We start from the raw sequence: 13,750 nt of genomic DNA on the forward strand, positions 1-13,750 counted from the left end.
AGGGTATGCTTTGTCTGTATGGCACGCAAGAAACGATAGCTTTCACTGTATCCCAGTACATGTGACATTAATCAAATCAAAATGATATTGTTTGCAGCAATATCTGTGAAATTAATTTCCAGAGGCTCCAGGACAATCCTGCACAGTTGACAGCCCTTAGCCCTTTGGTTTAAAGTGATTAGATACATGAGCAGCAGGCAGACACTTGGGGGCCTCACTGTCTGCCCTTCAGGACCGAGTCTTTTTGATTGGCCTGGGGAGGGGAAGGGGCGGCTCTGCTTGTGACTGCATACCGCTGTGGTTGGGAGAGGCGGCCGGGAACAGTGAGCACTCGGTGCGATATCAGTCACTGGACAATTAAACCAAGCGGAGCTGAGTGAGGGAATTGTTACTTTGAATCGCTATTGTTGCGGCTGCTGTTTGGCTTCACCCTGGCCTTGTTGTACGGTTTTGGAGTATTTCCTGGGAAGGATCCAAAGCGCTGAACAAGTCTGGAGGGAAAGCTTCTGCCTAAAGTCTTAATTTTAAAAAAGGCGGAGAAGGAGAAATAGAAAGTTGTTTCAGTCAGCGGGTTAACGCTGCCCAGCCCTAGAGGGCGGATGTTAGTGAAGTTTATCTTATTAAAATTGTATGAACTATGGCCCCCAGAGTGGAAATGAACATTCGTACAGTGCAATTGATCAGGCTGCAGCTGTTAGAAGCAGAGTTCAGAGATAGAGTTTACATTGCTCTCTAACAGAGGGATGTATCAGTTTGCTTGTGTCTATGCAGAAAGTCTCTAACTGGATGTTAAGTGCCTCTTTAATGTTCAAGATGTTGCATCTACACTAAAGTTAGTTGCGGAAGGCCCACTTTTACACAGTTGGAGCCGAGCAATCCAGGCTTTACACCACACTGTCCAGTTTGGAAATTGTGACAATGCATAGATCTTGGAGAGTAAATGAGCTCTTTGTAAATCACGGGGACAAAAGGCAAATTGGTTTCCCTGTGTGAAATCGGCTGACTTTGCATAAATTTCACCTAGTCTAAAGAGCTCAACTACTCAGTGGATAAATTGGCAATTAATTGGAACGAGGAAGTGCAGGCTTATACTTATTTGCACCATTTAATCTTCATGGTATGTACTGCCATCCAGATAGAATAAAACTTTGTTTGATGGCAATAATCGAAGCTAAGATTGCACTATTGGGATATCATAGAATCCCCACAGTGTAGAAAAGCCATTCGGCCCATCGAGTCTGCACCAACCACAATCCCACTTAGGCCCTACTCCCGTAACCTGATATATTTACACTGCTAAAGTGTCAATTTTAGCATGGCCAATCAACTTAACCTGCACATCTTTGGACTGTGGGAGGAAACGAGAGCACCTGGAGAAAACCCACTAAAACAGGGGGAGAATGTGCAAACTCCACACAGATATCTTGGTAGTAGTATTGGGAAAATGGAATTGAATAAATTCCATAGTGCTTGTGTTGTAAAATGATTTGCCAAAATAGATTTCACAAAAGTAATAACACATTTTTGCTGAGCAAAGTAAATGCTAATTGGCTATTTCCTCTCCCCACTCCCCAGGGTTACGTTATGGAACCTGGCAGCTGCCAGCTTCAGAGTGCTTTGAGGCGCTCATCACAGCTTGGACGTGAAGTTCTGGAACGTGCTCAGAAGAGGAGAGTACATTGGTCCATGGATGATCTGCCATGTGGAGAAAGAGAACCAGAAAAGCCGTGCATTCAGAAAGATGAGGTAAAAGTGCAAGCTGAAACATGCCAAATAACACAGGCCTCAGTGCCAAGTGATGAGGCATTAACATGGGAGGAAGTAAGTGAAGTAATATCTTCACTCGGGAAATCTGAAGCTATAACACAGGAGGAGATACAGGAAATGCCAGCTTCAACAGATGAGGTGAAATTACAAAGTACAGTAAGTGCAACTGCACTGTGTACAACAGCAGGAGATGAGAGATTGGAACAGGATAGAGTCTTCAGGAAGGCGCTGTCTTCACCAGCAAGAGATGAGAAGGCACACCACAGAACATGTAACGCATGTCCTTCAGTAGTGAGAGATAAGGTGACAGGACAAGAGAGAGTGGGCAGAATAACAGCGCCTTCGACAACAAGGGATAAGTTGATAAAATGGGATGGAGCCTGTGGATCAGCAGCACTTTCAGTAAGAAATAAGGATGTGGCAAATTTTATATTTTTCCTAGAGGCAGTTCAAAATGCCAGTAATTTATGTTCACAAAAAAATCAGTTGTGGTGATAGAAATTGGTAAACTCACAGGTTTTAAGTCGGTCCACCTCGTGTCCAACGAGGGGCATACACGCGATGGGTCGTACTGGGGCTGCTCTTGGTTGTTCGAGATTGGCCTAGTGCTTCATGTCGTTAGTGTGTGCCTAAACTGGACAAGATACTGGGCAAGACGACAGCTCAGTGACTATCGCTGATTGCTGTGCAGACACATGGATTTGGGCCGGTGTCTGTGGGAGTTTGCGCATTCTCCCAGCGCTTGCATGGGTTTTCTCCGGGTGCTCCGGTTTCCTCCCACACCCCAAAGATGTGCTGTTAGGCTGATTGGCAGGAATAAATTGTCCCTAAATCAGTTTTCCCTCAATCTGGATGGCCATAAAACATTAGATAGGGGTCATGGGTAGAGAGGTGGTGTTGAGATGGCAGCGTGGGCTCTTTGGGCCGAAGGGCCTGTTTCCCAGGCTGATTTTGTTCTTTGTTCTGAGGTGAATATAATGATTGAAAATGCCAAGGATACCCACAATCCATTCTTACCTAGATAAAGCCTTTTATACTTCCTTCATCAAGAAAGCAATGTATAATGAATGACTGGAATTAAAGAATGTTGAAAACTTGAAATTAACATTTTAAAACTTGTCACACTGAAATGACAACACAGAAATGTGTCAGTTGGTCCATAATGTTGTTGTTAATGTTTATTGTTCATGTAAACAGTAGCCCTAATCCCTCGTGCCTACAATATCTCCATATCTGTTACTGCCCTTGAATATAGTATGTTCCCTACTTTAATCACTAAATTCTGGTGATGCATTTCGTGGTCTGTCAGCCCTCTCTAAGTAAGATGTCACCAGCTCTCTGTCCTATCTCATTTTTAAACTTGCATCAATGTCTGTTCTAAACGCCCACTAGAAATACTCTGCCTCTCTGCATTCAGAATGGATAGCAAGCTGAATGGAAATGGAGAGTAGAGTTTAATTCTGGTTACTGAGACTGGCAAGAGGTGGATAATAGGATTTGTTTTGGGAAAACTAGCTGTTCACCGCTTATATAAGTAACATGGATTCAGGAATCTGGCATACAATTAAAACATTTGTGGGTGACACTAAATTGAAGGGTATGGTTAATACATAAAGATATTGAATAAACTAACTGGGCACATAGTTGGCAAATGAATTTCAATAAAGGTATGGAAGACATGGTGCATTTTGGCAATAAAAGGAGGCCACATATTCCTTGGGAAATAAATGTCTAAGTGGAGCCTAGGAACACAGGGTTTTTGGGGATACTGATCCAAAAATCATGAAAAGTACCAGTGCAGATAAACAAGCCAAAAAAAAATTGGGTTCATTTCTGGAGCGATACATTTGAAAACCAGCAAAATTAATTTAAATGTGTATAGAACTTCAGTTAAACTATAATCAAAGTACGGTACTGTGAACTGTTCTAGTTTCCATAATACAAAATGAACTGGAATCGCAGGAGAAAGTGCAAAAATATATTAATGAGAATGATACCAAAACTGAGGTTATACCTAATCAGTAAATGTTGAACAGATGGGGGCTTTTCTCTGGAACAGTGAAGACTGAGAGGTGAACTGGTGGAGGTTTTTAAGATAATGAAGTGTTTGATTGGGAAGATGTAGACAAGGTGTTTCAACTTGCTGGGAGAGTGGGTACCAGAACCAGGACAGTCAATAATAAATCCAATAGGGAATTCAGGAGAAGCTTGGTTAACCGGAGATTGGTTAGAATGTGGAATTTGTTACGAAAAGGACTGGTTGAGGTGACTCATATGAATGTGTATAAGGAAAAATCTGAGTGAAGGAAGGCTAGAATAGAAGGATAAGTAGACAAGTGCAGATGAAGAAGAATGGGTGGAGACTCCTATGGAATGTATGTACCAACATGGACAGTGTAATTCTAAAATAATCTCTGTTTTAACAAAAATAATATATTTCTTCAACTCTTCCTTAAAATTTTCACAGGTATAGGACAGGTCATTTGGCCCAATTAGTTTATAGTCCCATGCTGATTATCCCTTCCTAACTGACCCCATATCACTTTATTCCTTTCCCTCTAATGTCTGCATCAAATCTCCTCTTAAGTGTGTCAGTGCAATCTACTCCAATCACTTTTTTTTACTATTAGTTATGAGATGTGGGTATCGCTGGCATCCCAGATTGCCCTTGAACTGAGTAGTTTTCCAGACCATTTCAGAGGGCATTTAAGAGTCAACTTATATTGTAGGCCAGACCAGGTAAGGACATTAGTTTCTAACAATCAACAATGGTTTCCTGGTCACCATTAAACTTTTCATTACAGATTTTTATTGCATTCAAATTTCACCATCTGTTGTGGTGGGATTTGAACCTGCGATCTCAGAGAATTACCCTGGGTATCTGGATTACTCGTCCAACACCACAATACCATTGTGCCACTGCCTCCCCTATCACTGTGTAGCAGTGTTTTCTACCTTCGCACCATTCCTTCAAAAATCTTTCTTTGATCTGTTAGAGGTCATTTCCAATTTATGACCCCTTATTCAGGACCTAGCAACAAGTGGAAACATTTCTCCATGCATATACTATTGAATGCCTTCATACTTCTAAATATGGCTTTCAAATCTCCTCGTAATCTAAAGGAAAGACTTATGGTCTGCTTAACCTTTCCTAATAATTCCCTTAAGTCCAGAAATATTGTAAATCTCTTGCATTTTCTCCAGTGCTTTAGTATACTACTTGTAGTATGGTGACTCTTTTGTAGTATGCATGTAGTACTCTCTGGTCTAACCATGGTTCAACGTAAATTTAATATGACTTCCCTGTTTTGTATTCTCTTCTCGAAGTGAATCCCAGTGCTCTTTATGACCTTAGAACCGTTCTTTATAACATTTAGTGTTCTAGTGAACCTGTATTGCATCTTTACTATTGCCTCATATAAGGGGAGCCCAAATTGCATGGAATTGTAAGCTAAGTAATGCTACATCTTAATATCCACTTACATTATAAAACCCATTCTTACATTAACTTCCTAATGGCCTTATTCAGCTGGGCTATAGCTCTTATGAAGCATTGTGCGATGTTCTATTTTGTTAACCCACTAATGCAGTTCAATGTTACCTAGCATTTTACTATCAAAATGAACTACCTTACACTTGCTAACAAATTCCATGTTATGCATTTTTGACAATATCTTGTCACTATGCCGTTACACTATCTTTTGCTCTCAGAATTATTCGCCATCCTCCTAACTATTGTGTTAGGATCATCTCACCCTTAAGTTGCTCACCTACCAATTACAGCATCATTTATTTGATAGCGATTGCAAATTCAAAAAGACATTGCATCTTATTAGTAGTGTCAGCTTCACTGTAGACTGATGTGCTTATGACAACTAGAACCTCAATATGATTCTGATTATGTCTCTTTGCCAGGGTAAAGCAGAGTGGAGTGACATCAGTGAAGCTTTTGCTTCAGTTCTGCAATGCATGGCTCTCGCCACCAGGCAGTGTAAGGTAAGATATAGTTTTTCTGATCTCTACAATCTTTCTCTTCACTAAATTTCCAGGCATTTTCCGACCTAAGCAAAATTAATTAACATTGTAGGTGGTACTGTCTGAGCATCATCTCCAAATGAGGCGATTATGATCATTCACTGATATAATTAGCAAACTCAAGTTGATCTATATCATTACAAACATTAGTTACTAATATTCTATTCCAGAAAGCCAGGTGGTGAAGGATAGAACTGGAGCCTAATCTTTACACACTTTAATGTTTTTCTTTACAAGCACACATTGCAAACACGAGTCTCCAAACCCAATTATCATAATATTTCTTTGCTCCTAGGAGCACAAGTGTATCCCCAGTTTCAGCCCACCACCTACACACAATTAAATAGTCAATTACTACACAACAGTACATGGAACCACAAGCTGAGGAAGATCAAAAAAGTACTGAAAAGACAGTGTTAAGAGTGTCATGTCCATCCATTTTCCTGACAACAGACTGAAATTTAACCTTGGTGTCAAAGGTGACCCTGACATAAGCTGCCAACTTCATGTACATGCCACCCGTAAGACCATCTCTATAACATCTTCCATTTCCTCAGCTCAGCTGCTGCTGAAACCCTCATTCACGCCTTTTGCTACTTCAAGACCTGACAATTTCGACACACTTCTGACTGGCCTCCCACATTCTACCTTCCCTAAACCTGAGTCCATCCAAAACTCAGCTACCCATGTTTTAACTCTCAATGGCTTGGCTCCCAATCAAGCAATTTATAATTCTCATCTTTGTTTTCAAAACCCTCCAGGGCCTCGCCATTCCCTATTTCTGTAATCTCCTCAGCTCCAAAATCCTCTGAGTTATCTGCACTTTAATTCTGGCCTCTTTTGTTTCCTTGATTTTAAATGTTCCACCATTGGGGGCCATGCTGTGTAGGCCCTAAACTCAGGAATTCCCCCTCTACCTCACTTTCTGTAAGACTGATATCTCCTTATGTGGCTCAGTATCATACTTGGTTTTATAATGCTTCTGTGAAGTGCCTTGGGACATTTTATTATGCTAAAGGCACTATACAAATGTAAGTTGTTGTTGAAAAGGATGCAGATGACTGAAGCAACCAGGATGATTCAGAACTGATAGTAGTGGAATGAATTAATTTGGCTCCATCATTGCTGACCTGTCCAATATATGGAAATTTAATTATTTTACTTTTTAAAACTTAATTTTACATCATTCCTGGTGAAATCTGGACTTCAGTCCTGATATTATTTCTGTTAATTTTTAATTATACTTAGGCTGATATGTGTTGTTGCTCACAGGTGGTCCGAGCACTGTTGTAATGTTGACCTGTCCTGTTTCTGACACTTTTAAAGTAATCAAAAGAAATTAAGCAAATCAGGACAAATTAAACAAGAACCAAATGGAACAGACATTGAAAGGGGTGTCATAAGAACAAAATCTCAAAAGAAATTTATCAAAATAAAACAAAATGTTGTTTCCTGCAGTGTCTCTATTTAAGAGCAGCCTTGAGCTCAAGTTATCTCCTTTAGTCTAGGTCCTGATGTCAATTAATTATTGATGGAAGATTCTCTGAATTCCCAGCTGCTTGACTTCCCCTTGTTTTCTCAACAACTTCTTCAGATTCTTGTTTGGTTAAGATCGAGCTCAAGCCTGCTGTAGTCAGCTTGGACCATGTATGTCTTGTGGGTTCATGAATTGGGTTGGACTCATTTTTGATTTGGTTTTTAGAGCTTGTAAGGAAATGGATTAAAGGCTTGCCCTGTCCACTGTGTGCTAGCTTAGTAACTTTAAGAGTCAAACACATTGCTTTGGATGTAGAATCATATACAGGACAGACGAGATAAAGATGATAGATTTCCCTCCCTAAAGGACTAGTGAACTAGATGGGTCTTTATGATCAAAAGAGAAAATGCTGGAAAATAGAACATAGAACACTACAGCACAAACAGGCCCTTCAGCCCACAAGTTGCACCGATCATATCCCTACCTACCAGCCTATCTATAACCCTCAATCCCATTAATCCCATGTACTCAGCAAGTCTGGCCGCACCTGTAAGGAGAGAAAAGAACTGACATTTCAAGTCTAGAAGACCCTTTGTCAAAGCAGCATTGGTCTTTATGACAATTGACAATGGTTTCATGGGCATCATTAGACTTTTAATTTCAATTTTTTGTTTTAATGGAGTACTCTTCGCATGCCTAAATCAGTGCAACTCCAACAACAATCAGAAGCTCAACATCATCTAGGGCAAAACAGCTTGTTTAGCACCTCATTCACTTCCTTAAAACATTCTTCCACCACTGACACAATGGCAGCAGCAACAACAACTTATCAAGGTCCTTCTACAGCACCTCCCAAACTTACAAACTCAGCCACATAGAAAGACAAGGACAGCGAATGCATGGAAAAATAACCACCTGCAAGATCCTCTCCAAGCCATACACCATCCTGACTTGGAAGAAAAGCAATGTTCTTTCAGTGTCGCTGGGTTAGATTACGGGAACTCCCTCTAGTAAGTGTGGGTGTATCTATACCACATTGACTGCAATGTTTCTAGAAGGTCACTTACCACCGCCTTTTCAATGAGAATTAGGGAGGGACAACAAATGCTGGACTCACTTGCATCCCATGAAAGAAAAAAGACATTATCTTATGTATGATCATTACTTTTTATCTACCTGCATTATATTGATACTATAAACTGACTTTTAATTTAATTTCCTTTTACCAGGAGAAAGGAACTTGGAGACTACCCTTCCTCCATTGAGGTGAAGGTCTATTGCTTGTAATAGATCAATTACACATTACATTTTACACCAAAGCAAAACCAAAACTGATCCATATTATGCTAGCTATGGATATCATTTGCAAAATTAAGTTGGCCAGATCTAATATTCCCAAATGGAACAGGTCCGCTCAAAGTCACGTTTTGTGGTCTAATTGTAGCTGAGTGAAATTTATTTGTAAACTGAATATTTGACATTTTTAATGTGAGCAAAGGACATGCCAATGTTAGTGGGAAACAAGATAGCGTTGAACCAGCATTTCAATAGGAGTTAGCTGAGCTTCACAGAAGCGCACAATTTCAGAGACTGGTGAGTGATGAAAACCAGCAGTGCAAAAATCATAGCAGATATTAATCGGAAACTTGTGTCTTGAGTATAACAGCTCTGTAAAATATACCGAGCTCCTGGCAGAAAAGTACATGGTGTACAATACCATGGTTTGTATTCTGCGACTTAGTGTATCATAATGTTGTTGTATACATTGGCCAATCTGCAACAAAACAGCCTGTTTTGCATGATATAGATGTAAATAACGTCTGAATGCAATTAGCCAATTGCAAGAATAATTCAGTTGCTTTTATCTTGCAGCACTACTATAAGAGTGTGCCACTGTGTGAAAGAGACAAGTTGGAGGAAAACCATATTCGACGATACCACATGGGCCCTTCATCCACCAGAGTTCCTGTGAGTGAGAAGTAGGGTCCAGGTGTAGAATGGGCAGGGAATGCAATGACATGAAGAGTAAACACATTGCAGTTTCACAGTGATTCTGTGCCAGGCTTTAGCTGTCATTCTGATGAAAAAGGAAAACAAATTTGAAACAAAAAAATAGAAAATGTTGGAGGCAGCCAGTGCCATTTGAAAAAGCAAGAGAGATGCAGTTAAGCTCCCAGGAAGTATCCTGCTTGAAACAGTTTGTCTTTCTTTCTGTAGCTGACTGCATTTTTACATTTATTTTTTTTTGAGTTTGTATTATTAGCTAAATAGATGACTTAGTTTCATGATTAAGCTGATTTGACTACATGGCACTAAATACTCTTTCATTTTCAAAGATTAAATTTCATTCCTTTTTAAAAAGCTGCTTTTAGTGATACATAAGTTCATCTGAAATCCCAAGTTTTCCTACAAGAAAACCCCACACTGAGCTAAATCCAAAACTGAGGGGTTTAAACATACAAACTGAGACAATGGACTATGCAGTTTTTCAAGTGCCTCCAAAAGCTTCAACATAGAACATGATTACAATGATCAATTGCAGTTAGCACCGCTGCCTCTCAGTGCCAGGGACCCGGGTTCGATTCTGGCCTCAGCTGAATTTGTGGAGTTTGCATGTCCTCCCCATGTTTGCGTGGGTTTCCTCCGGGTGCTGTGGTTTCCTCCAACAGCCCAAAGATGTGCAGGTTAGATGGATTGGCTGTGCTCAATTGCCTGTTGGTGTCAGGGGGATTAGCAGGGTAAATATATAGGGTTATGGGGATAGGGCCTGGGTGAGATTGTTGTTGGTGCAGGCTCCAAGTGCAAAATGAGGCCATTCGGCCCAATTAGAATTCTCTGACACCTTAAATATAGGGGGAGCAATACCCGCACATGAACAGTTCGTGTCTGTGACATGGTCAGCATCATCCTGCCAGCACTAAAGACCATTACAGAGACCGAGAGGAAAAGGCACATTCATAACAGTGGAGAGAGAGAGAGCTTTGAAATTATGTTGTGTGAATCTTTTAAATGGCTGATGTTTTCTTAAACATTGTCTTTTCCCACTATTTTAATGGAGGCTTATTTAAGTGAACAGTTAAACTAGTAAACAAAGTATACGTATAATAATGTCTTACAAACAGGGTTTCAAGAGCTGAGCTCTCCTGTGCCAACTAGCAGGTTTTTGGAAACCAAATTTGGCTCAATCGTATAATCATTACTTCAAGATAGGTCTTTTCAACTTTGCAGAAGTAATTTCCCTACACTGTGAATTGTAAATTTCCCACCAGTCTCTCCATTCCAGTACATTCCCCAAGAAAACATAGAGCCTCTTCCTGGAAATAAGTCAGAAATTTTCTTGAAGCTGCTCCTGCTTCCACCAGTCAAAGCTTGGCCCAAAGTATGGGCAAAACCCATAAATGGGGTTTCTGCCAAAGCTCTGGTTGTGTGACTGAAGCCGTCACACAAAATTGTAAGCCAATAATTTATACAGTCACACAGTGCTGGTGGTAAAAGGGATGTAATGCTGATGAACATTTATTTATTTTGCATGTATTATGGAGTGCTTAGTCATACAGTGACCTTACTCTTGGTGCATATACCAACAGCAACTCACAGGTGGTCTATTCTTTAAGTGGATCACTAGAATCAAAGAATCCCTACAGATCAGGAGGGGGCCATTTGGCATCGAGCCTGCACTGCCAACAATTGCACACAGACCCTATCACCGTATTTATCTTGATAATCCCCATGACACTAAGGATCATAGAGTCATAGATGTTTACAGCATGGAACAGGCCTTTTGACCCAATTTGTCCATGCTGGCCTTTTTTTTTTTAAAACCTCTAAGCTAGTCCCAATTGCCTGCATTTGGCCTGTATCTCTCTATACCCATCTTATCCATGTAATTTGAGGTCAATTTAACTTGATCACCTAATCTGCACATTGTTTTGGAGTGCGGGAGGAAACCTGAGCACCTGGAGGACACCCAGGCAAACACGGGAAGAAAGTGTAAACTCCACAGAGACAGTTACCCAAGGCTGGAATCGAACTCGGGTCACTGTAAGGCAGCAGTTCTAACTGCTGTGCCACCATGCCGCCCTGATGTCTTAACTAACTTAGCCATGTGCAGATTGATCTAGGAGCTGGTAAAGGCAAAGGGGAGCTTCTAATCCTGACTCTCCAATCTTCTGATGGCATCATCGCCAACTCCCAATCAATGTCTGGATTCATAGGCTAGAGCTTTCCAGCTGTTCATGCTGGCAGGATCTTCTGATCCCATCGACACTCCTACGCCGCGGGGAGGCCAGAGAATCCAGAGTGATAAATAAGAGGCTTAATTCCTGTTTAATGCTCCCATTGCAGGATTGGATGTGACAAGCCCCGCCAATTACACTCAGGAAAACCTGGCCTAATGTGTGATTCTAACACAGCAGTTGATTTGACAAAATTGAAGTGCCATTGACAATCAAGCACGCAGATACTGTCAATAAAGAACAAAGAACAGTACAGCACAGAAACAGGCCCTTCAGCCGTCCAAGCCTGTGCCGCTCTTGCGCCCAACTAGACCATTCATTTGTATCCCTCTATTCCCAGTCTGTTCATGCTATCTTGATAAGTCTTAAATGATCCCAGCGTGTCTGCCTCAACCACCTTTCTTGGCAGCGCATTCCAGGCCCCCACCACCCTCTGTGTAAAATACGTCTCCCTGACATCTGTGTTGAACTTTGCCCCCTTAACCTTGAACTTGTGATCCCTTGTGTTCGTCACCTCCAACCTGGGAAAAAGCTTCCCACTGTTCACCCTATCTATGCCCTTCACAATTTTATACACCTCTATTAGGTCGCCCCTCATCCTCCGTCTTTCCAGGGAGAACGACCCCAGTTTGCCCAATCTCTCCTCATAGCTAAGACCCTCCATTACCAGACAACATCCTAGTAAACCTTTTCTGTACTCTCCAAAGCCTCCACATCCTTCTGGTTGTGTGGCAACCAGAACTGGACACAGTATTCCAAATGTGGCCTAACCAATGTTCTATATCATATGCCAACTTTTTATTGGACGGGGCATAGAGTATAAGGCAAGCATGCCATTTGCCTTCTTCACCACCCTCTCCACCTGTGCTGCCACCTTTAGGGATCTGTGAACCTGCACAGCCAGGTCCCTCTGTGTGTCTATACTCCTGATGGTTCTGCCATTTATTGTATAGCTCCTCCCTACATTAGAGGTTATTTTTAGAATACAAGCTAATCTGGCAATGTGATCCACTCGTAATAACTATCGCCCCCTCTTTCTTTTTAACAAATAGGTTAAAGGCATTGATGAGCTTCATATTCAAGTAGCACCTGGTTCTTACGCAGTGACAGCAAAATCCACAGTATCTGAGCGAGAGCAGACACGTGTGATACATTTGGCTCCAGATCAGACAGTTGATCTTACCTTTAATGTCTGAAGTATGCCGAATAAAGTATTGGAGGGCATGTGGCAATTACCAATGGCCCTGTATTTTTTATAGGGGGACATTTGGAATTTTGAGGTCTAGGCAATGTGATCATCTCAGTGATTATCTTTTTAAATAAAATGTTTTTTCTCTCCGGGTACCTGTTGAAGACTAAATGAAGTAATGATTTTTAAAATGTCATGCTGCTTAATGCATTTTAATGTATTTTTAAAGTTGGACATAACTGAATTAAGCAGTGTATTTTATGTTCTTTATACAGGACTATTAACTTCATTTTAGTATAACTTTTATACTTATAAAAATTAATCAGTTTATAATATATTTATACAAATGGTGACTAAATGCCAATATTGGTAATATTGCACTGTTGTCATAACAATGAACATTTATGGTATTATGTTTTCAGAAGTTTCAAAATAAAAGTTCCACAATAGCCTTGCCTTTTTTCTTTTCATCTAAAGAAACGTTCTGTCTCAAAAGTGAATGGATTGTCTTATCATTCTGGTCCATTAAAGGGATCCATTTTAATATTGCTAATTTTGACATTTACCTTTGATAGAGGCCACATGGTAATTCTTGAATCACGATTAAAATTGTAAAAGAAGTTTTGGAAAGGTGAATTTATAAATGTGACTTTATGCAAGGTTTAATGAGGCGATAGACTTTCATTCAAGCAATGGGTGGCACATATTTTACAATAGCAAGAAAAGATGGTGCCTTTAAATGCAACAAATGACTCAGGCTGCTTCACAAAGAGTAACCTTGTTAAAAATGGATATTGATCCAAGACGGAGCAATTAGGAATTTTGACCCAAAGCTTGGCTAAAGATGAGGAGAAAAACCTCAAAGGAGAAGATGGAGAGGTAAGGAGAGGCAGTATCTGTGTGAGGTATCCAAATATCTGAAAGCTGTTAATGGTGGGAATGGGATACATAAGAGGAGACAGATGGAGGTCAGGACTGTTTATGAGCTGGAGGGGAGGAGGTTATACATCTGGAGAAACAAGTCAATGGAGAGATATGGAGAGATTT

At 40.6% G+C, this 13,750-nt stretch overlaps 1 protein-coding gene across 2 annotated transcripts; it reads left to right on the forward strand.

Annotated features, from left to right (window-relative positions):
- Window positions 1-337: 337 nt before the first annotated feature.
- On the forward strand, window positions 338-13,154 carry akip1 (A kinase (PRKA) interacting protein 1). 2 transcript variants are annotated; one of them, XM_080190199.1, is made up of 5 exons: window positions 338-601; window positions 1,576-1,746; window positions 5,683-5,763; window positions 9,152-9,247; window positions 12,567-13,154. In XM_080190199.1, the coding sequence occupies exons 2-5, from the start codon at window positions 1,585-1,587 to the stop codon at window positions 12,708-12,710; spliced, it is 483 nt and encodes a 160-aa protein (XP_080046325.1). In that variant the 5' UTR covers window positions 338-601; window positions 1,576-1,584; the 3' UTR covers window positions 12,711-13,154. The 2 variants fall into 2 exon arrangements, with proteins under 2 accessions (XP_080046325.1, XP_080046324.1); XM_080190198.1 differs by lacking the exon at window positions 338-601 and adding an exon at window positions 4,398-4,506 and having other exon boundaries at window positions 1,582-1,746.
- Window positions 13,155-13,750: the final 596 nt, after the last annotated feature.

The sequence above is a fragment of the Carcharhinus amblyrhynchos genome, chromosome 6 (genome assembly GCF_965287045.1).
Source record: "Carcharhinus amblyrhynchos chromosome 6, sCarAmb.v2.hapA, whole genome shotgun sequence".
Classification (NCBI taxonomy): Eukaryota; Metazoa; Chordata; class Chondrichthyes; order Carcharhiniformes; family Carcharhinidae; genus Carcharhinus; species Carcharhinus amblyrhynchos.

Coding starts and splice junctions, on each gene's coding strand:
- akip1 (XM_080190198.1), top strand. CDS start 1,691: ATGATCTGCCATGTGGAGAAAGAGAACCAGAAAAGCCGTGCATTCAGA. Junction 1,747..4,397: donor CGTGCATTCAGAAAGATGAG/GTAAAAGTGCAA, acceptor TTTTACTATTAG/TTATGAGATGTGGGTATCGC. Junction 5,764..9,151: donor TCGCCACCAGGCAGTGTAAG/GTAAGATATAGT, acceptor TTTATCTTGCAG/CACTACTATAAGAGTGTGCC.